Source organism: Rutidosis leptorrhynchoides, chromosome 3 (assembly GCF_046630445.1).
Source record: "Rutidosis leptorrhynchoides isolate AG116_Rl617_1_P2 chromosome 3, CSIRO_AGI_Rlap_v1, whole genome shotgun sequence".
Taxonomy (NCBI): Eukaryota; Viridiplantae; Streptophyta; class Magnoliopsida; order Asterales; family Asteraceae; genus Rutidosis; species Rutidosis leptorrhynchoides.
The window spans coordinates 625,253,410-625,278,434 of NC_092335.1; the positions used below are offsets into that span (position 1 = coordinate 625,253,410).

The following is a 25,025-nucleotide window of genomic DNA, read 5'->3' on the forward strand; positions in this document are numbered from 1 at the left end:
GGTTGTCTATCCATTTTGTGTTTTTATACTGTAAAATAGACAAGAGTTAGATTCATAAAAAAAATACTTATTAATACAAGCAATTTTTACATATATCATAAAGCATAAGCACACTATATTACATATATTACACCACACGAATACAACTATCTTATTCCGACTCGCTCGTTTCTTCTTCTTCGGTTTTGGTTCGTTTTTCCAAGTTTCTAGGGATATATGATGTTCCCCTAATACGAGCTGTCATTTTCCACAACAGTTTAGAAAAACCTGGTGGTTTAGAGGTTCCCGGGTCATTGTTACAACTTAAGGGCTTCGGGGGTTGACGATACATATAAAGTTCATCGGGGTTGGAATTAGATTTCTCTATTTTTATGCCCTTTCCCTTATTATTTTCTTTTGCCTTTTTAAATTCAGTTGGGGTAATTTCTATAACATCATCGGAATTCTCGTCGGAATCCGATTCATCGGAGAATTGGTAATCCTCCCAATATTTTGCTTCCTTGGCGGAAACACCATTGACCATAATTAACCTTGGTCGGTTGGTTGAGGATTTTCTTTTACTTAACCGTTTTATTATTTCCCCCACCGGTTCTATTTCCTCCTCCGGTTCCTCCTCTTCCGGTTCTGATTCTTCTTCCGGTTCTTCTTCGGGAACTTGTGAATCAGTCCAATATATATACGACTCTTCGTTATTATTAGGTGAGTCAATGGGATTTGTGCTAGAGGTAGACATCTATCACACAATATCAAACATGTTAAGAGATTAATATATCACATAATATATACATGTTAATAATATATAGTTTCCAACAAAAATGTTAAGAAATCATTTTTAAAGAAAACACGGTCGAAGTCCAGACTCACTAATGCATCCTAACAAACTCGATAAGACACACTAATGCAAATTTCTGGTTCCCTAAGACCAACGCTCGGATACCAACTAAAAAATGTCCCGTTCTTATTGATTAAAAACGTTCCATATTAATTGATTTCGTTGCGAGGTTTTGACCTCTAAATGAGACGTTTTTCAAAGACTGCATTCATTTTTAAAACAAACCATAACCTTTATTTCATAAATAAAGGTTTAAAAAGCTTTACGTAGATTATCAAATAATGATAATCTAAAATATCCTGTTTACACACGACCATTACATAATGGTTTACAATACAAATATGTTACATCGAAATCAGTTTCTTGAATGCAGTTTTTACACAATATCATACAAACATGGACTCCAAATCTTGTCCATATTTTAGTATGCAACAACGGAAGCTCTTAGTATTCACCTGAGAATAAACATGCTTTAAACGTCAACAAAAATGTTGGTGAGTTATAGGTTTAACCTATATATATCAAATCGCAACAATAGACCACAAGATTTCATATTTCAATACACATCCCATACATAGAGATAAAAATCATTCATATGGTGAACACCTGGTAACCGACATTCACAATATACATATAAGAATATCCCCATCATTCCGGGATCCTCCTTCGGACATGATATAAATTTCGAAGTACTAAAGCATCTGGTACTTCGGATGGGGCTTGTTGGGCCCGATAGATCTATCTTTAGGATTCGCGTCAATTAGGGTTTCTGTTCCCTAATTCTTAGATTACCAGACTTAATAAAAAGGGGCATATTCGATTTCGATAATTCAACCATAGAATGTAGTTTCATGTACTTGTGTCTATTTTGTAAATCATTTATAAAACCTGCATGTATTCTCATCCCAAAAATATTAGATTTTAAAAGTGGGACTATAACTCACTTTCACAGATTTTTACTTCGTCGGGAAGTAAGACTTAGCCACTGGTTGATTCACGAACCTATAACAATATATACATATATATCAAAGTATGTTCAAAATATATTTACAACATTTTTAATATATTTTGATGTTTTAAGTTTATTAAGTCAGCTGTCCTCGCTAGTAACGTACAACTAGTTGTCCACAGTTAGATGTACAGAAATAAATCGATAAATATTATCTTGAATCAATCCACGACCCAGTGTATACGTATCTCATTATTGATCACAACTCAAACTATATATATTTTGGAATCAACCTCAACCCTGTATAGCTAACTCCAACATTCACATATAGAGTGTCTATGGTTGTTCCGAAATATATATAGATGTGTCGACATGATAGGTCGAAACATTGTATACGTGTCTATGGTATCTCAAGATTACATAATATACATTACAAGTTGATTAAGTTATGGTTGAAATAGATTTGTTACCAATTTTCACGTAGCTAAAATGAGAAAAATTATCCAATCTTGTTTTACCCATGACTTCTTCATTTTAAATCCATTTTGAGTGAATTAAATTGCTATGGTTTCATATTGAACTCTATTTTATGAATCTAAACAGAAAAAGTATAGGTTTATAGTCAAAAAAATAAGTTACAAGTCGTTTTTGTAAAGGTAGTCATTTCAGTCGAAAGAACGACGTCTAGATGACCATTTTAGAAAACATACTTCCACTTTGAGTTTAACCATAATTTTTGAATATAGTTTCATGTTCATAATAAAAATAATTTTCCCAGAATAACAACTTTTAAATCAAAGTTTATCATAGTTTTTAATTAACTAACCCAAAACAGCCCGCGGTGTTACTACGACGGCGTAAATCCGGTTTTACGGTGTTTTTCGTGTTTCCAGGTTTTAAATCATTAAGTTAGCATATCATATAGATATAGAACATGTGTTTAGTTGATTTTAAAAGTCAAGTTAGAAGGATTAACTTTTATTTGCGAACAAGTTTAGAATTAACTAAACTATGTTCTAGTGATTACAAGTTTAAACCTTCGAATAAGATAGCTTTATATGTATGAATCGAATGATGTTATGAACATCATTACTACCTCAAGTCCCTTGGATAAACCTACTGGAAATGAGAAAAATAGATCTAGCTTCAAAGGATCCTTGGATGGCTTGAAAGTTCTTGAAGCAGAATCATGACACGAAAACAATTTCAAGTAAGATTTCCACTCGAAATAAGATTGTTATAGTTATAGAAATTGAATTAAAGTTTGAATATGATTATTACCTTGTATTAGAAAGATAACCTACTGTAAGTAACAAAGGTTTCTTGATCTTGGATGATTACTTGGAATGGATTTAGAAAACTTGGAAGTAAACTTGCAATCTTGGAAGTATTCTTGATTTTATGAAACTAGAACTTTTGGAATTTATGAAGAACACTTAGAACTTGAAGATAGAACTTGAGAGAGATCAATTAGATGAAGAAAATTTAAGAATGAAAGTGTTTGTAGGTGTTTTTGGTCGTTGGTGTATGGATTAGATATAAAGGATATGTAATTTTGTTTTCATGTAAATAAGTCATGAATGATTATTCATATTTTTGTAATTTTATAAGATATTTCATGCTAGTTGCCAAATGATGGTTCCCACATGTGTTAGGTGACTCACATGGGCTGCTAAGAGCTGATCATTGGAGTGTATATACTAATAGTACATACATCTAAAAGCTGTGTATTGTACGAGTACGAATACGGGTGCATACGAGTAGAATTGTTGATGAAACTGAACGAGGATGTAATTGTAAGCATTTTTGTTAAGTAGAAGTATTTTGATAAGTGTATTGAAGTCTTTCAAAAGTGTATGAATACATATTAAAACACTACATGTATATACATTTTAACTGAGTCGTTAAGTCATCGTTAGTCGTTACATGTAAATGTTGTTTTGAAACCTTTAGGTTAACGATCTTGTTGAATGTTGTTAATCCATTGTTTATTATAATAAATGAGATGTTAAATTGTTATATTATCATGATATTATGATATATAATATATCTTAGTATGATATATATACAGTTAAATGTCGTTACAACGATAATCGTTACATATATGTCTCGTTTCGAAATCATTAAGTTAGTAGTCTTATTTTTACATATGTATTTCATTGTTAATACACTTAATAATATATTTACTTATCATTTAACAAAATTAACCAAGTGTATCAATATCTTAATATGATTCATATGTACCTAGTAAGACGTTGTTATAACGATAATCGTTATATATATCGTTTTCGAGTTTCTTAAATTAATAGTCTCATTTTTATGTATATAACTCATTGTTAAAATACCTAATGAGATACATACTTATAATAAAATCATGTTAACTATATATATAACCATATATATGTCATCGTATAGTTTTTACAAGTTTTAACGTTCGTGAATCACCGGTCAACTTGGGTGGTCAATTGTCTATATGAAACCTATTTCAATTAATCAAGTCTTAACAAGTTTGATTGCTTAACATGTTGGAAACACTTAATCATGTAAATAACAATTTTATTTAATATATATATAAACATGGAAAAGTTCGGGTCACTACAATTATAAAGTGCGAAAATATTCGTCAAATTACCCTTATACCCGAAGTCAAATATTCCAACTAATTGGGGATTTAAACTGTAACAAAGTCTTAATACTTTGTTAATGATTACACCAGGTTATCGACTGTGTGTAACCCAAGGTTTTAATACGTTGTTAACAATTACACCAATTTTCCTTGTATGTAATCCACCCATGTTTTAATGAGTCCATTGACTATTAATCCATTCCCGTGTCCGGTCAAATGAACGATTATTAGTATTTATAAATATCCCGCCCATCGTATCCGATCGAGTGTATGTGGTTATTTATAGATACGTCAAATTGTAATTCTCTATATTAAATTAACGAACTATCATTCAGTTAAACAAATATAAAGCCCATTAATAGCCCATAGTCCAATTTCTACAAGTGTCGGTCTTTTGTCCAAACCCCAATTATGGTCCAAAGCCCAATAACTCCATCTTTAATATTTAGTCTAACATCACGATTACTTAGGCTTAAATAAGCATAATAATAACTTAGCTACGAGACATTAATTTAAAAAGGGAGAACATAGCTTACAATGATATTTAATAGTGTAGTGTTACACAGACAGAGTTTCGACTTACAAAACCTTAAAACATTCGATACTATAACCTTATTATTATTATTAACTTAATATTAAAATTAAAATTATAAATATAAATATAGATTGAGAGATTGAAGTAGAAAAATGTGTACATAATTAGGCCGAAAACGTTGCTATTTATAGGACTTGGGCAGCTACAGGACTTCATACGATCGCATGGCCAGCTGGATCACACCATATTGAGTTCAAAACGTGGGTGGCTTGCTTTTATTTAATATATAATATAATATATATAATTTTATATAATTATATAAATATATATATATATATATATATATATACATATATTATATTCTTGTGCATCGTTGACTTGTAATTTTAGCTCCGTTGACTCGCGCGTTGATAGTTGGTTCATGTCTCGGTTCCGAATTTTCGAACGCCTTTATGTACGCTGAGAAATCTTGTACTTTGTGTTTCACGGCTTGTACTCTTGTAATTTTTAGACATTTCTTATCAATAAATTTAACCACTTGGATTGTATCTTGTACATTTGAGCTTTTTGATCATTTGCGTCTTCAAATCGTCGAATCGGTCTTTTGTCTTCACCTTTTATTATTTAAATGAATATCACTTGTAAATAGAACAATTGCAACTAAAAGCTTGTCTTTCTTGAAGGATAATGCTATGAAATATATGTTCGTTTTTAGCATTATCAGTACTTAACTTTAGCAACAACTTCTTTATGTAAAATATCATATATGTTATTTATTAAGAAATTAACATATGGTATCTCAACAACATCTTTATGTTGTTTTTATGATGTGCTTTTAAATAATACATTATATTTGTTATTTTTATTATCGATACTCGCAAATTTTGCAAGTTTTAAGCTAATAATAATAATAATAATAATAATAATAATAATAATAATAATAATAATAATAATAATAATAATAATAATAATAATAATAATAATAATAATAATAATAATAATAATAATAATATATGGTGGGACCATGTGATGTGGAGGAAGTATGTCATGGATGTTGATGGTGTGTGATGAGGAGGAAATGAAGAAGAAATTGAGAGAGAAAGCTGGTGTGACACTGATGTGGCAGTCTATCAGAAAGTGGATGTCATGGTGGAGAATGGTCTTACCGTTATATTACATTCAAAAATTGAACAATTACTCCAATAGACCATTCTCATCCATGGCATCCTCCATCCCCATAACAGACTGCCATATCAGCTTTCTTTCTTCATTTCCTCTCTATCACACAACACTAACATCAATGACATACTCATTTCCCATCACATGACACCACCTTTTATTATTATTATTATTATTATTATTATTATTATTATTATTATTATTATTATTATTATTATTATTATTATTGTTGTTAAATTGAGTAAATACCCGTGATTTAAATTGACCAACAATTATTATTTTTCACCCCTTTAAGAAACGTTATATATATATATATATATATATATATATATATATATATATATATATATATATATATATATATATATATATATATATATATATATATATATATATATATATATATATATATATATATATAGTGGTAGGATCAATGGAAAAGTAACCAATTGGGGGGAAGCGGGGGGAAATAAAACTTTTTTTCCATTTTTTGAAAATACTTTGTTCACGAACATTATAGATTAGATGAAAATATAAACATTTAAAAAAGACACTTTGTGATAAATGTTTATTTTGACGGGAAACCGCTCGAAGAAATAATATATAACAATTATCGTGTTTTTCGAGCATATTTTGAGGGTTTAGAAATTAGTGTTTAGATATTAGGGTTTAGAAATTTAGGGTTTAGATTAGGGTTTAGATTTAGGATTTAGATTGAGTTTTTAACACGAACGGTTTATAGTTTAGGGTTTAAAGTTTTGGGTTTTGGGTTTTGGGTTTAGGGACTAAACCCAAAACACTAAACCCTAAAGTGTTAAACCCTAAACTCTAAATCGGGCTAATTTTGACAAAAAATACTTTACAAAACATGATGAAGAAAAAACGTTCGAAGATTAACATTCTTCACGATCAATATTATCTTGAATGTTATTTCTGTCGATCGTTTTCCCGCCTAAATAATAACATTCATCACGAAGTGTCTTTTTTAAATGTTCATATTTTCGTGTGATCTTGATACCTGAAAAAAATTTCGAAAAAAACCTAAATTTAAAAAGAAAAAATTTACTTCACCCACTTTCCCCCGCTTCCCCCCAATTGGTTACTTTCTCATTGATCCTACCCCTATATATATATATATATATATATATATATATATATATATATATATATATATATATATATATATATATATATATATATATATATGAAGCACTTTTTTTGGGGGGGAATGGGGGAAGTAAATTTTTTTCATTTTTTCGATTTTTTTTCAGGCATCAAGATCACATGAAAATATGAACATTTAAAAAAGACACTTTGTGACGAATGTTATTATTTTGGCGGGAAAACGCACGAAGAAAAAAAAAATGAAAACATGCGTCATGAGTAATATTATTCTTCTGAGTTTTTTTTTTTAGAGTTTAAAAATTAGGATTTAGTAATTAGTGTTTAGAAATTATGGTTCAAAAATTAGGGTTTAGCTATTGGTGTTTAAAAAATAGGGTTTAGGGTTTATAAATTAGGGTTAGGGTTTAGAAATTAGGGTTTAGATTGAATTTTTAACGCGAACGGTTTAGAGTTTAGGGTTTAGTGCCAAAACACTAAACCCTAAACTCTAAACTCTAAATCGAACTTAATTTTGAAAAAAAAAAAAAAAAACTTCATATAAGATGAAAGAAAACAACGTTCCAAATATATTATTAGGAATAACATTACTCACGATGAATGCTATCAATTACTTCTTCGATCGGTTTCCCGCCTAAATAATAACATTCATCACAAAGTGTCTTTTTTAAATGTTCATATTTTCACCTAAACTTGATGTCTGAAAAAAAAAATAAAAAAAAAACGAAAAAAATTTACTTCCCCCAAAAAAGTGCTCCCCTCTTGATTATGACCCTATATATATATATATATATATATATATATATATATATATATATATATATATATATATATATATACATGCATATATGTATATATTCATATTTTAAATAAACTTTTATACCTAAACACAAGTACAGTTACATCTTTTAAACTACGACATAGTTAAACTAAAACACAATAAATTATAAAAATGATTTTATATTCAAAATGCGTATAAAAACGACCATTAGTATCATAAAAAAATTTGTAAGGGTACATAACGGTCATCTTCTCCATTTTGGCATTTTCTGCGATGTAACGTCAATCGAAACTTTCTTCATATTCATAAACTAAACAAAGACAAATTCGATTTGAACGTAGATCGACGGTTTCTTTTATAACGTACCATTGTTCGTCGGTACGAAGGTATGTAGCGGACAATTCCGAAGCACTGTCATCTTCATAACACAACACGTCAATGTGTTTGAATGACACATCTTTCAAAAATGCTAAAAACTCCTCTAAACCAAAGTCGTGAACGTCAATTTCTTCGAAAGAAAGCACGCGTATAATCGTAATCTTTGTTTCATTACGGAATTCATTTCCGTAATACACGTCGAATGAAACAATAATCGGCGGAAGAATCAACATTTTTGAGTGTGTGAGGTGTGTGTTTTGATTTTTGAGTTGAAAAGTTGAATGTGATTAGTGAAAATGGCTAATTTGTGTGTCTTGTGTATTAAAATCTGAGAGTATATATAATGGAAAAAATATATCTGTTTGAAAAAATATATCCATTGATATTCAATAAGTAACAATTTTTTTTGAAAGGCAATTTGTTGGCATCGAATACTCTCATTTGCTACGCACGCACGCGCTTTAGAGCAGGAAACTCGAACCGCATTACAGGGATCCATACCTTAAACCATCCCGAGGGGCAGGTGGTCGGACTTGGGTCCTGAATACGGGTCGGTAAAACCTTCCCGGAGAATCCGGCTTTCAGAAAATAAATCACACGGATATTTTTCAGGGGAGGGACTCGAACGTGAGACCTCCCCACCCTCATCCCAATGCACAAGTACAAAGGGGTAAACCACTGAACAACTAGGGTGGGTTCGTAAGTAACAAAATTTTCGTCCTCAGGATATACTTAAATACGAATTGAACGAGGGTGAGATGCCAAATTGGGATCCAGGGCGAAGGAGGGCAAGGAGGAGATGCCAAATTGGGATCCAGGGCGAAGGAGGGCGCAGAGGAGAGCGGCTCCACGGCGGTTGCCGATGGAAATGTTCTTGCAAGCAAAACAAACATGTACACCTAATTAACAAACCCACTAAAACACATCAATCGCCACCAAAAAATGATGTCCCAACTGTCGATGTACAACTATAGAAGTGTTGTTAGTTTCATATGTATTACATATTTAATGTGACAAATATATAAAGCTATACCTAATAATTAAATCAATCATATATACGATTCATTAATACTCGTTTTTTATTTACCAATCACAATCATATATTATACATATATTTATATTCCAAACAGTCGTTTGACCATTCTCTCTTTTTTTTGAAGTAGTCATACCGTATTGATGTTCTTGTAATCGTTTGACCATTGACAGTCTATTGGAGTTTATTTTTTTTTATTATTTTTTATAATTTTTTTTTTTTTTTGGGGGGAATATTTGTATATTCGGATGTAGAAAGAACCTAGGTCCTAGCCTGAGCACAAAACCCTTGATGGCCAGTGAAGGTAGTAGCTACCACGAACGAAAGATTGCAGCTGCAGGTAATAAAATCTAATAACGTCTGCTCTACACATGAATGGCGACTTTGCACATGCTAAAAAGCTTCTAAAAGTACCATAAGTGTGACAAACCATCAAATTAAATACTTACCTATTGCTTTTAAAATTAGATTCTATTCCATTCTACTATAGATAGATACCTAATAAATCTCAATCAACTCCAAAAACAATAAATATTAGGTCTCCGACACCAAAAACTTGTTACACCTCAAAATATCACAACACCATATTCAGCCAGAATTAAAATAAATTCCTTAAAATATGAAATGATACCATTGCTAAATACTATTTTCATGAGGCTAGAATATTGCTATGTTAATATGACAATGTAAATGACTGATCTTACCAATATTTGACAAATTTAAACCTTATATTAGAAAAGAAACCTCACTAACATCATCATACGCAATGAACTACCAACCGACTTTACATGTAAAACTCAAAACTTGGTTAATGTTGAGGCAGCGATGGTCTTTTATCCACCATTTCATAATAGACAACAAAATTATCCTGCACACCAAATTTTGATCGAGTCAAGAATTTCAAATGGATACAAAATTTAACGGATCAACCCAAACCGGCCCATTTCGACACATCTCAATCTGGACGGTTTTTGAGACGGGACCCGACCCACGGATCTTGCCATCTCTAAGAAATATGTATTTAAAGAAAGGGATCAGAAACTCAAACCTTGCGAGTTGTTTCCCATGTATTTGGATCAAACCAGATATAAGAGCCTCTCTCGTATGCATTTGTCTTGACTAAAGGTTCCATGTTTCCAGCCCTCATAAACCATACACGCAGTTCTCGATGATAGAACCAACCTCTGTTATACCTGCAAAAATTTATCGGGTCAACCCAAATCGACCCAATTCCGAATTGTATCAAGACGTTATATTTGACCTGAGGTTACCCAACCAACCATTTTTTCACCTCAATTGAACGACAGATACATACAAAAAACTTCAAATCTGATGGGATAACTTACAGTTCATTTGCAGCGTACAATTGTGCTTCATCTCTAGGCATGCTGCATAGATCATAAAGGGTTTGAACAAGACTTGCTCGTAATATAAACATTACAAATAAACAAAAGATTAGAAAGAAAAAACAAAAACTTGAAATACCTGTAGAAGGTATAGAACAGCGTGTTCAACTGCAACTTGGAAAAATATCGTTGCTGGAACAGTTTGAACAGAGGTTTGAGTAACAAATTCATGTATAGAGAACACATTATGTGACAATTTCATCACATTTAACTATCACTAGGCCAATTAGGTCTATCTCAGTCAAATCGAAAATAGAAAAAGAAACGGGTCAATCGGGTTATATACAGTTAATAATTTTTGGTAATCATATATAAATCCATTATACAATTAAGAAAATAATGAAAAAGAGTTGTGGACCAGCACATTACACGCCCAATCCCAGCCCCTCCCATTTCAAATCATACAGAACATTCCAACCAAACCCGATTAAATATGTTACCCAACAGCCCATCTTACCACCTATAAAATGAATGTTGATTGCAAACAATATAAGAAGCAAACTCACATTCAAACCGGGCGCTTCTTTAGCATAATAGCATTGGGGCACAGTGAAATCCGGATCTCCTTTGATGGGCTCATCTGACCATGGAGAACCAAATGTTCGGTGTAGATTTTCTGCTGAATTCAAATTTAGTCCCAGAGTTGTCAAATCGATCCCAAGAGCAATAGATGTCAAATCGGGGTCGCTCATTCTAATTACGCTTAATAGACCAAGCAAACCAAATCGATCTGGAGCAGCCTGCAATGACTTCATGCCTTGATCTCTATATGATTGACCAGAACCAGACATTTGTTGCAGCCGAAATTGAGATTGAGTTTGTTGTGGTGGATACTGCTGCACAAACTGGTCATAGGAACCGATTCCAGAAACTGCATTTTGAGAATTTAGAGGTCTCAATCCTACGCTAGGGAGTCCACTGGCCTAAAAGATATTAAAAACAGAAATTCTATTACAATTTAATACCATACATAATCCAATTGGATCAGCTCAATGAGTATTAAAATAGAAAATAATATTACATATTTAACAATTACCAAACGTAATTGCACTATTGCTAACCTATTGCAATTTATAAAACACTAATCACTCATGTAAAAAGAAATATGTAACAACATATCAATGTTGTGTTATTATAAACTTTACAAAAAAGAAATATGTAACAATGTATCAATGTTATTATACATTTTGTATAAAAAGAGTATTATACGTAATTGCACTATTGCTAACCTATTGCAACTTATAAAACACTAATCACTCATGTAAAAAGAAATATGTAACAACATATCAATGTTGTGTTATTATAAACTTATAAAACACTAATCACTCATGTAAAAAGAAATATGTAACAACATATCAATGTTGTGTTATTATAAACTTTACAAAAAAGAAATATGTAACAATGTATCAATGTTATTATACATTTTGTATAAAAAGAGTATTCTAAAAAAAGAAAACTTATTGTTTAACTTTCCAAATTTTCTTAATCGGGTACAAATCTTTTACAAGGAGAACAATACAATTTCATGACTCGAGAATTTAAAGACCTAGTTTGATAAACACTCATAGTACCAAAAAAACTGAAGTTCTACACTTCAAATTCCTTAAAATGAGTAAACAACTATAACAAGAATCACATTCGTGAATCTAAAACTAAACACTTTTTACGCCGGCAACGCATGGGTGAAAAAAAAAACTCATCAACGTCAACAAACAAAATGCAGAAAACAGATATTATCGACATCTACAAACAGACATGAAACCATATGTTGATTAGTTGTATAGGAAATGAACAAAACGTTATCTAAACCATACAAGATGATATGATACTTCCGATTTTTTCAAAATCATCTTTACACCCAATTATCTTTCACATTCTAACCCATGTGATCTCTATGCAAATAGTACACCTCCAACAGTGTAAGTGAAATAATAACCACCCGTGTACATATAACAACACGTCTGTTTTTTTGTCAAAAGCTTTAAAAAAAACCTAGCACTATTCAAAAGCATAAAAATGGGCAAAAAAGTCTTTTTGGACTGACCCCAACTGACTTCGACCAAATTATATTTGCTCAAAAATGAATATATTGCTAGCCAGTATAACAAGTTATAATACCTGCGAGTGAAACGAGGAATTTGAGCCTTGGAACATATCTGAACCATGCAAGTGGTGTAGATCCAGATTGCTTTGCTGTTGTGGACGTTGTGTTGAAAATGTTCCTCCCAAGTTGAATCCTGAAGACCTTCCCATCTGCATATAATAAACATTGAGCCTATGATGCAGGCCAAGATTTAAAGTTGCCATAAAATTTTATTATAACTCACAGAAAAATGTGGAGACTGCATCATGGAAGCATTATTGTCTTGAATCTGTTCCTTCTGGTGCAAATCTAAACCAAAATCACCATTGCCACCTGCACAATGTCTAAAACATAGTTTATAAAGTGGGATAGGATGGCAAACGGGGGAGTTGGGGGTTGTGTAACCAATCAAAACAAGTAGGGTTGGGCAGATCGGCGACCATTTTTCAATGCTTCTTTTGAAAAAGCGGAAAGATATTTGGTGTATTATATGCGATTGTAAAACTACACGCACGATTGTTATCACCTTTAAATCCTGGTAGTGCAGGAAAATCTTCATTCTGAATGCTGAATTCTTGATTTTGTTGTACAATGGGACTAACGCCAAGGCCATGTTTTCGCAAAGAACCTGAGATTTATTAAGTATTGAAAAAATAATAAATATCCATAAATAACATCAGAAACCCGAGATGCAAAAATAGATCTAAGACTAGATTTACCAATTTGTCCTTGGGCCCCACCAGAGGAACTAGGGCGGCTACTAAGCTGAGGAAATTCATTTAAATCGAATGGAGAACCATCATTGTGGTTCACGTCATTCATCATGCCCATTGAATTGAGACTGTTAACATGATTTTGAGAAAGTGGGCCACCACCTGAATGATAAGAATTTCCAAACATAGACATCACCTGCGGAGAAGCTGCAAATGAAATTCGTTTTCATTACTGGTATAACAGATGCAAGTGTGTTCCCTATCATCTATAGGTGGTTGTGCTAGTTCAAGCAGACACAACTATCAATTTTATGCAAGTGGCCAATATTACAATATGGGAATGTTTGATTTACTACAACAGAAAGAAAAAATGAACAAAAAAGGAAACAGTAATGAATTCATTCATTACAAGCCATTATCATGTACGGTTGACCAGTAGAAATGGAATGGCTTTTATATGTGGGTTTTTAAAATATATATATATATATATATATATAGAAAATGCACTAATTAATCTCTAATTTAAGCATTATCTGACCACACTTACTGGATTTTTATGCACACTAAACATATCATTTATGCCTCAACAAAATGAAGGTTATTTTCCTCTTATTTTTTAAAAAGAGTATATATAGATAAAAAAAAAAAAATTGTGATATTTTTGTAGATATAATTTGAAGCGAGTAAATAAAACCGGTTTACATAGTAGATTTTCATTCCATTTCATTATTTAGGACAAAATAAATAGCTATTTATAATCCACTAGATGGACCCATTCCATTCCTTATCTGATTTCAATATGCCAAACGCCTCAAGATATATCAGTAATACAATATACGAAAGCAACATAACTTGTTGAAGCATACCGCCCATTAATCTATTAGATCCCTGCATTCCTACATGTCCAGATCCGCTATTAGTATTCAGACTTAAGCGAGAGGAGAGGCCCGGCATGGATAATCCGCCACCCGTATTTATGCTTCTCCCAACATTACCACCACCAATAATATTTCCGGCTGAGCTCGTTATTCGTGGGCTTGAATTTCCTAAAACAGGGGACACACCAACCCCTGGAACAGCATTACGGCTGCCAATTGCTGCAGATGTGGGAAGTACTCCGGGAATCGAACCGCCAACTGCGTTTGAGCTACTACCGAACCCCTGGTTTCCAACAACACCCATGCCACCTCTATTTGCTAGCCCAGGGTGACCATGTGAATTAATCTGAAAATATAATAAATCATAGAAAAAAAGTGCTCACTATATATAGATATATCAATAAACTAGCAGTATAACGCAGTTCCAAAAACATAAGCACCAAACAATGCACACTACTTGGTATAGGTGGCATTTCACCTGATTATATATTAGAAACGGTCAATTTAACAATTGTCTTACTTCTCAATCTCTAGTTAGTCAGACTCGTATGATCATAAAAAAGTTAAATTAAATACATATATAGCAAATAGTTGAAGGTCACCCAATGTGTGTCTTTTATTGGTTAAAAAAACTGTCTTTTTATTGATAAAAAACACCTACCACAGCATTTTATTCAAATTAGTTTAATTATATCAAAACAATATAATTTCTTCAGTCATATTTCATATAATATAGCCTTTTAATATAAAGGAATTGCCCTATCTTTTTCATTGCAATGTTAAGGCACCTAATTGTTTTTTTTTTTTTTCACTTGTTACTTTTTTTAAGGCAAACACGCGCACACATATCACAAATATTTACAAATAGCTCCACCCGGGATTTGAACCCAAATCCTCAAGGTTGATGGTTAACATTGATACCACTAGGCTACAAATAGTCCCACCCAGACACAACCTCAAGGTTGATGGGTAACATCTATACCACTTGGCTATAAATAGACAAATAGTGCCACCCAGACCCAAAACCTCAAGGTTGACGGGTAACATCAATACCGCTAGGCTACAAATAGTCCCACACAGGACTTGAACCTACCTCAAGGTTGATGGGTTACCTCGTTACAACTAGGCTATTTGGTTTTTTCACTCATTATTCTATTGTATAGTACAATTAATAAAGGGCGTCAATACATTAGAACTAATATGAATGGACATATAACCACCTGAGAAAGACCACCAGGAATATTAGATGTAAACCGTCCACTCGAAAGGTTTACACTTGGTTGTTGAAGCCCACTTGAAGGTACATTAGCCATTGCTGAATTTCTTGACCCAAGTGTGCCTTGCATATTGGATAAATTGAAACTACCATGTATGTTATGGAGGCCCTGAATAGATCCTGCACAAAGAACATCACAGCATAAACTTTTTTGTTTCCTTGTTGAAGAGAACCATTCCATGTAAACTTAACAAAATGAAATATGATCTATAATAATTAGAGATATTCATTATTGACCACTGTGCTGGAAAACAGGAGAAGGTGCGCCAGATTGAGCAGAGAAAGAGGTGGAAAAAGGCTGTCCGGAAATATTATCTTGAAGATTTGAAGCTGATCTGTTCAGAGACGACTGCAACCAAAAGTATTTCAGTCATAAACCACGAAGAACTATTTAAGATAAAGATTTGAAAATTAAAATAGCTTCCATTAAGACTTTTTTACTTCATAGATCGGGCATTGTTTGGTCCAACACCTACGACTCATCTAAATTTCGTATAATACAATATTCTCACAAAAAATACGCAAAAAAGGGACTAAGTAAGCCAGTAAAACAAATCCGTATAATTTATATAAGGAAAATGCGGTACATTATTAAGTAACCCTGACATTGAGATAATTTCAAAATGTCATGCAGGAAAAGTAAAAGTTCCCTTTTCAATTTGTCTTTCTTCTTCAATATTGCTTGAAATTTTGCTTTTCAAGTTCTTCCATGTGCAATAATAGCCCGTTATCTGAAAAGAAGGCAAAAATTAGGTTATCGCGTCAAACAATTAACAGATAATAATTCCATACAGAACAAAACGTTTACGTCCGTTACAACTACTAATATCCTCACAATGAAGGACATAATTTTAGGCTATTGAAATAATACATGGTATATCATTGATAATTCCAGTTACTACAATAAGCTTTAAAAAAACGCTTGACGTACTCCACTTAAATGAAATCAAACTCCCATTGTATTAAGCGTAATCATACAAGTAATTAACCAAATAAGTAATCTCTTTTCAAGAACATTACAAATTAAAGATAATCACCACATAATCAAAACAACTGAACATTCCAGATACTTGTAGACAATATATAAGCAAAGAAAAATGTACGCAAAAAAAGCATATACTCCGCTACGAACTTATCAGCTAACAAAATACTAATTCTTCAAAATGAAAAATTATAAATTATGTACAACCTAGCTCTAATGTCTCAATTCAAGCAATGTAAACAAACAATTCATAACATCATCCCTTAAGGTGCTATACTCTCAAACTAGCTCTAAAAAAATGGCAGTATGACTCTCAAATCCACAATAAAAAAACTATCATAAATTCAATTCAATCTATCTCACTCAATAGTCAATACAGCTTGAAACAGTATTCAAAAAGTCCTAAATTATTAACTTCACAATATCAAAACAACTGTAACTAAACTACACATACGTAATCGCTACATCAGATGAAGTAATTAATAAAAACCTAATTAGACATAATGAGTATGAATAACCGATTCTCTATTATTGATTTCACGAAACGATTTTGTGAAGTTGAAAAACCCTAACTCGTGAATAATTTCAAGTTATTATGTAAGCAAACGTATAGATACATGTATATGTATGTGTGCGGTATAAGAGATTCGATGTTACCAGAGAATGATGATGATTGACGGATCTGAAAAAAAGGAGAGAAATGATTTTAAGTTTGAAGATGATAAGAAATAGAATGAAAATTGCAAATACGGAACGACCCGAAAACGCAAGGGCCCATACATACATATATAACCTATAGATATATACACACGCGGCTCTCGTGCTAGTTGGGCTTTGGCCGTGGGGTGAGTACCTCTCGAAAGCAATCTCTTTATCTTTAAATCATAAAAGTTAGGAGGACGTATTTCTCTTATAAGAGCTAAAGAATAAGTGTCTATGTCTTATTTCCGTGGAATCTTGCACTTGCAAGAATGTTATTGTCAGTTGGACCTTGATTGGTTGTGATAATTTGAAAACGCACATTTTTAAGTAATTTAATCACAAAAGGAAAACGAAATTGAGAGAACAAATATGGAAGCATACATGAGTTATATTTATCGCTCCCCTAGGTTATCGTAGTGGTCGTACGCATTAAATAACTTAAGATCTTCTACACTTTACAAATAATAAAACATCCAACCCATTGATCGTCCGCCCCATCATTGTTTAGCATTCTCAGTGATGACATTTACTTTCGTAAATGTCTGATAACAAATCAAAAGTTATGAATTTTTACACCGTAAATGATTTTTTAACACATAATTGATTCGGATACAAAAGGAAATAGAAACTTAAATGTTAAATTTGTGAAGGTTTATATCTCACGATGGTTAGATAATTGTAGAAAAATCATTAAGTAGGCCATCGAAGATCGCATCTAATGAATAACTCGCATTGTAGTAAGATTAAAAAGTTTTATTGAAACATTTGTGTGTTATCATCAACACAAGTAACATATCAACATAAATGGTTGCTATACACTTATTATATATGTGTGTATTACAGTTGTAGATTGGAGGAAACGAAACCGATTACATATATACGATACACATAAACTAAACAATAATGTAAACGATCAAACCGAAAAGAAGATGGAATCGGGTCTGAGATTGACACAATTCTCTTAAACAGATTCTTCGTCTGTTCTCAGGGTACACCGATCCTATGCAGCGTACTGCCGGACTTAGCACTTGCCTGAAAAATCGTAGGAAGGCGAGACCTGTGTTGAATCGAGAAGAAAAGCTGTTGCAAATTTACTTGTGTGTTTGTTTGGTCTACGTTTGTTCCGTGTGTGTTTTGTAAGTACCCAAAACCATCCTTTTTATAGCATGGCATATAACAGCTCCCATCATTAGTCCTAACAATATTTAATGAGTAGTACATACATGGCCGGTCCCGAGAATTTAAGGGCCTAAAAAGAAATGAAAAAATGGCCCTTAGGTCCGAACGAATAATATTAGCTATTTAAAAAAGGATATTCCGCATTGCTAGAATGCTAGTGGACTTTGATTTCTTTTTTATGTGCTTTTGATTGTTGTTTATGGACCTATTGTGTTTTGTCTTCGATGCTTCAGTTGCGTTTTCCTAGTTCCCATAATTCTCAAATCTCTGATTAAGTCTGTATATTCAAAAAATTGGGCCTCTGAAAATCCTGGGCATTGAGCGGTCGATCACGTTGTTCCTCTCCGAGCCTCTCCTTAGTACATAACTAAAATGTTACTCGTATATGAGAATTCAAAAGGGTGACCAGCCACCAAAAATCATTTAGTTATTTAATTGTCATCACCATAACTAAAATTGTTATATAAAAATTCAAATGAATTCGTAACTTATGGCTCATAATTGATCGTTATTTAATGTTAAGTTTTGTTTTCCTCTTCCTTAAAAGAACATGAAACAAATCTGAACTTAACATAGCTTATATCTAATCCCTTATAACCAGTTTCCAACTTTGTTCCGACTTCTATGTGGGACAAATTATGTCACTTGTAATTTTGCGCTAAACAACCAACTTTGAGATCTGATATTTCATTCAAATTTATTTCATTTTGGGCACATTTTAGCTTATTGTAAAGCCCTCGTCAAAGGATACAAAACTCGCTAACCACTTATTAATATATATCACTTGATCATATATTAAATTGTGTTCAAAGTTGGTGAAAACACAATTTCTCAACATTTTTCCAACAATCTCCCACAAGAATGGAGATCGATCACTGAAACAACAATTTCGATTAAGTTCCAGCAATTGAATCTCGCATACGATAGGTAAGTGTTACCTTTTGAACCTTCGTCTATGAAACGCACTTAGCTTGACTATGAGTAGACGACTGATATGGCCGAAACGGACGGTTTTATTCGTGCGGTGTCTTTAGGCCGCAGGACGTCTAATTCGGTTGATCAAGGTAGCACGCAGTGGTTTTGTTTATTTATATTTTGAGGGGCCTAAATTTACTTTTACTTTCTAAGGTGTAGAATGAAATGACCCGTTCATATACATTATAAACGATTCATAATAGTTGATTACATCGCGAGGTATTTGACCTCTATATGATACATTTTACAAACATTACATTCGTTTTTAAAAGACAAACTTTCTTTACAACGAAAGTTGACGGCATGCATACCATTTCATAATACATCCAACTATAATTGACTTAAAAATAATCTTGATGAACTCAATGACTCGAATGCAACGTCTTTCAAAATATGCCATGAATGACTCCAAGTAATATCCTTAAAATGAGCTAATGCACAACGGAAGATTTCTTTAATACCTGAGAATAAACATGCTTTAAAGTGTCAACCAAAAGGTTGGTGAGTTCATAGGTTTATCATAACAATCATTTCAATATATTAATAGACCACAAGATTTCCGTTTATAAATATATGTACACTCGCAAGTGTATAAAACCGTTCTGCTTATGTTGAGGCCTCAGTAACCAACCTTAACAATAATATAATAAGTCATCTTCACAAAGATGGATACGTACACTCGCAAGTGTATAAATAATCCTCGAAGTACTAAACATCCGCCCACTAGCTCTTATGTCTAGTGCAGCCTACAGGATGGGGGTGTTAAGCCCGATAGATCTATCTTTAGGATTCGCGCTCACATGCTCTTATAACATGTAACTAAATTACCTAGCACATCAATCCGCAGAATTATCATTTTTGATCACTTGTCTCTATTTCGTAAAGCATTTATAAAAGCAGCGCATGTATTCTCAGCCCAAAAATATATATTGCAAAAGCAATTAAAAAGGGAGCAAATGAAACTCACCATACTGTATTTCGTAGTAAAAATATATATAACGTCATTTAACAAGTGCAAGGTTGGCCTCGGATTCACGAACGTATCAATATTGAGATTCAATATTGCAGGAAAGTACGTAGACGCAACGGAGATGATAAACACTAGATTGACCTCACGAGCATACCCATGAACCATACCCATCACCTCCATAGCTATAACCCATAATTTCCTTAGCTTCGACTCATTCAAAAAACTATTTTGAAATCACTCGGACATCACTCCGTCGTAATATTTTATGTATACTAATAATATCTTGAAATAATACAGAGCAAATATATATATATATGTAAATCGATTGAGAGAGTTTAGAGAAATATATTTTCAAGTTTCTATGAAATAATAAAACATATTGAATTCTATTTATAATAGATTTTTGAATTATTAAAGTGAATTATTAAAGTATGAATTATTAAAGTGAATTATTAAAGTATGAATTATTAAAGTGAATTATTAAAGTATGAATTATTAAAGTGAATTATTAAAGTATGAATTATTAAAGTATGAATTATTAAATTGAATTATTAAAGTTAAAGTAAAGTAAAAGTAAAGTAAAGGTAAAGTTAGAGTATAGTAAAAGTATAAAAACTATGTATGTATAATACGCGTATAAATATATATAATATTAATTTAAATCGTTATATATATTTAATGAAATAAAATATAAATATCATTATATTTATTATACTGGTTAAGTAATGAGTTGTCAAAAGTGATTCTAGATATTTATAAAAGTTATATATATTTTAATAATAAAGTTCTTTTTAAACTGAAAACGTTTTTGTACGTTTGAAAATAGATTAATAGAATATTATGGAAACCAATTCTCCACTAACTTTTGTCTAACTTTCGTAAATGACACTTTTTGTTTTTATTTATAAATAGCTTTACAAATTATTCCGAATATTGTTAAAAGGAATAGATTTTCTCAATCATAGTGGACCTCTCAACAGAGACTTGTAATCATAATTCAATGTTTCTGATAATTCAAGCATTTAATATATTTTTTTTAATTTCGTCGATAATCATATTGAAACAAATACGTTCATGTAAAGCATTATACGTTTAAATACTTTTTTGACATTTTCAATTTATAATATATACACATATACATACATATTCATATATGTTCATTTAATGGTTCGTGAATCATTGGAATTTGGTCGAGGTTTAAATGAATGTATAAACATAGTTTAAAATCCTTGAGATTTAACTTAACAAACATTGTTTATCGTGTCAGAATAATATAAAGATAAAGTTTAAATTTAGTCGGAAATTTCTGGGTCGTCACAGTACCTACCCGTTAAAGAAATTTCGTCCCCGAAATTTGATAGAGGTCGTCATGACTAACAATGAGAATGTTATTATGACGATTATAAAGTTTTATCATGTCTAAGAAGTATGGATAAAATAATTCGATTACTCGAAGCGTATGAGGGAAGTTATCATAAATGAAGGAAATAAGATTATAGTGATTCGTCATATCTTTTGACGTCATCACAATTGATCTCCGAATTTAAAGAAAATCTTTGTAATCTATGTTGGATTTGATGCTTCGGTGATTAAGGAGATTATGATTCTCTTCGAATTAATACGATAATCCATCTTGATTTCTCTGTCGGGTATTTCACTATAAATCCACCTCCTTCGTTTCCTTACAACTCACACCTTCTATTCTTTCTCCCTCAACTCATATTTTAAAGTATTTGTCAATATGCTTCATCCAGTACTGATTCTCGATATACTCCTCACTTTCATATCTGTCATTCTTCTTTTTCATCTGCCTCCGGAAGAATCTATTTACTTCTACTATACTCTTGGTTTTATAGTGTTTTTAGTTCTCCCGTGTCTTTATATTGCTATATGCATTGATATATACGGTTTGTGATTTCTGGGTTGTTGTTGGGTTTTATATCTTCCCTTATATTTCAAAGTCCTTGCTTCTTCTATAATCATTGTCATCCACATTTAATGCTCTCTTCTATTTGCTATGATTTATACTCTCATTTCTAGTTCGGAACTTTGTCCTTTCGTTTCTTCTTCTTGCGATTAAGCACCGCTTGTAATGGTCCAGAATTCGCAGATATAAATTTCAGAATGAACATTGTTAATGTTCTAAGAAGGAAATTGTAATGACACGATCTTGATTTGTTAATTTACCAAAATACCCTGAAAAGACCGAATCATCAAGAAAATATATTCTTGATATTTTTAGAGATTAAATAGAATACAAGAGTCGTGTAACATAGCACATGATGACGTTATGATCTGTGAATCATCATGTTCCATTTAGAAACTCAGCATGAATTACTGTAATATAATCACGTTGATCAAGTGTCATTATATTATACTAACTCATGCTTCAGCTCCCAACACTTCTTCAAGAATATTCCTATTTTAAACTCGAATGTTTCAGAATTTAGAAACTAAAATAGTTTCCTTTATGATATAATACAGATAGCTCGAAGAGGTAAATGATTTCAGATAAGAATAATTATAAAAATATCTTCAGAAGTATGGATGATATTTATAATGAAAGATACGATGATATCTTAGAATGTCTAATATCAGAGGATGATGAAGGATATTGTCCGCAGGGGTTTAGAGTTAGGAGCAAGGTATTCGTTAATGACTTCAGCAAGTAATGAATCATTTGGATCCTTTGAAGGCAGGTTCAGCCTTTATGATTTGTCCACAACCTCCTTCATACTTTGCTCAATCCGTTTTCCAGTTCTAAAGCTTCTCTTTTTCTGAGCTTTGCCAATATACTATCCTTTATAATCCAACTTTTTACTGTTAAGGTCGTTTACAGTTTTTGTTGCTTCATCAGCATTTTTCAAAATTTCGAGAACTGGTTCGCAATTTAGGGTGTTTTTCAGAAATTTCTCATTCAAAGAATGTAAGTCTTGGAGGTAGACGTTGTGTGTATATGTAATTGTTGATGTAGACATGCTGCGAGGTTTCAAAATACTGATTGCTGATTCTCAATAATTGGTATGGCAATTCTTGTTATAAGGTACGAATAAATATATGATAGGGTTTCGATAATTATAATGATTTTTTTTTTTTTGGAAAGTCAAAGATCAGTGAAGTTGTTGGTAAGTTTATTGCTAATGTGGTGAATATAAACGATTCCCCGGTAACGTTGGCGAAAGGGCAACGTATTTATCGAGGTTATAATAAGACTAGTCCGACTGAAAAGTCGAAGTTGACTTGCTGGAGCTGTGACAAAACTGTCTACTTTGAAAAGGAATTGAAAAGTCATTTTAGCTAATAAATGCCAAAGGGTCTGACACGGATACGCGTTGAACTATGACTTTGGCTTCGAGAGCTTTTTAGGTACATAAATGTGGTAATATGTGGTTGGATCATCATCTCGATTGTTCATTGTTTGAAGTGTCTTCGAAAACTTCGGAGAGTTTGAACACAGTTTGTAATCGTTAATATACATATGATGTTCTAACACAGTTTTGAAGTCAAAGTATAGCTTTGAAAGACGTAGGAATCTAAGAGTGATGTCTTCTGTCAAATCATGACTTGGATTTTGATTTGTCAAAATCAGAATGCGTAATCAAATTTGGGTGAGAATGGTTGTTTTGATTACTATACAAGAATGTATATTGTTGTGAGATTTTTGGGAGTATAGTTGATGATTTGCTTAATCAGATTCGAAAAATGTAACATATTAATTGTGAATTTATATATCTCTCGGGTATTACCTACCCGTTAATTTTTTTTTTTCACAATTCATATTTTGTACAACAGAATTTTATTACAGTCTTTATGAAAATATATATGTGCATATTTTCTTCAGATGTAACATAGATTTAATGAGTTAATATTAAATTAAACTCATTTGATTTACGGTTGAAACTAGAACTGAATAATCCCTAAAGACTTTAGAAATTACATAACTTCTACGGAGTATTTATTTAATAAAATTGAAATTATGAATTAATACTTCGTTATTTGTTGGTGTTTGTAACCCTTGCACCATATTCTCTAAAGCCACTACTCGAGCGCGAAGCGCGTTGACTTCTTCTGTTACACCGGGGTGATTGTCGGTTCGGACGAGTGGATAAATAAAATCTAGAATTTGATGTAGTATATAATCATGACGAGATACTCTGAAAATGAGAGAGCAAATGGTGTTTCAGACCGGTTCGCCGGTAAGTGCTTCAGGTTCATCGCCAAGAGGGCAATGTGGTGGATGGAAGGGATCACCTTCTTCTTGTCTCCAATTATTGAGGAGGCTACGAACCTATCCCCAATTCATCCAGAATAGATGACGGCTAATTGGTTGATCCATTCCGGTCACACTGCTTTCGGAGCTTGAGTGGGATTCCATATCGGAATTCGACGGACTTGAACTAATGACGAATTCCATTTCGTTCGATTG

The 25,025-nt window shown here is 32.2% G+C and overlaps 1 protein-coding gene and 1 non-coding gene across 4 annotated transcripts; one reads left to right on the plus strand and one right to left on the minus strand.

The window, feature by feature from the left end:
- Window positions 1-9,947: 9,947 nt before the first annotated feature.
- Window positions 9,948-17,534, minus strand: LOC139898979 (probable NOT transcription complex subunit VIP2). Of its 3 annotated transcripts, none has more exons than XM_071881796.1 (14): window positions 17,431-17,534; window positions 16,398-16,522; window positions 16,029-16,140; window positions 15,736-15,911; window positions 14,489-14,861; window positions 13,644-13,844; window positions 13,451-13,552; window positions 13,169-13,257; window positions 12,960-13,094; window positions 11,348-11,764; window positions 10,921-10,973; window positions 10,782-10,823; window positions 10,484-10,628; window positions 9,948-10,303 (listed from the first exon to the last, which is right to left on the minus strand). In XM_071881796.1, the coding sequence occupies exons 4-14, from the start codon at window positions 15,859-15,861 to the stop codon at window positions 10,244-10,246; spliced, it is 1,743 nt and encodes a 580-aa protein (XP_071737897.1). In that variant the 5' UTR covers window positions 15,862-15,911; window positions 16,029-16,140; window positions 16,398-16,522; window positions 17,431-17,534; the 3' UTR covers window positions 9,948-10,243. The 3 variants fall into 3 exon arrangements, with proteins under 3 accessions (XP_071737897.1, XP_071737896.1, XP_071737895.1); XM_071881795.1 differs by having other exon boundaries at window positions 14,504-14,861; window positions 16,379-16,522; XM_071881794.1 differs by having other exon boundaries at window positions 16,379-16,522.
- LOC139903668 (small nucleolar RNA snoR35) lies at window positions 16,029-16,112 on the plus strand. Its single transcript, XR_011778476.1, has one exon. It is a non-coding gene; the product is annotated as a small nucleolar RNA snoR35 (small nucleolar RNA).
- Window positions 17,535-25,025: the final 7,491 nt, after the last annotated feature.

Excerpts from the sequence above, each read along its gene's own strand:
- LOC139898979 (XM_071881794.1), bottom strand. The coding sequence starts at position 16,399 with ATGTCAGGGTTACTTAATAAT. Across the intron at positions 16,141-16,378 it reads TGTCAGGGTTACTTAATAAT|TCGTCTCTGAACAGATCAGC; the intron begins GTACCGCATTTT and ends TTTTGGTTGCAG. Across the intron at positions 10,974-11,347 it reads AAGAAGCGCCCGGTTTGAAT|CAACGATATTTTTCCAAGTT; the intron begins GTGAGTTTGCTT and ends AAACTGTTCCAG.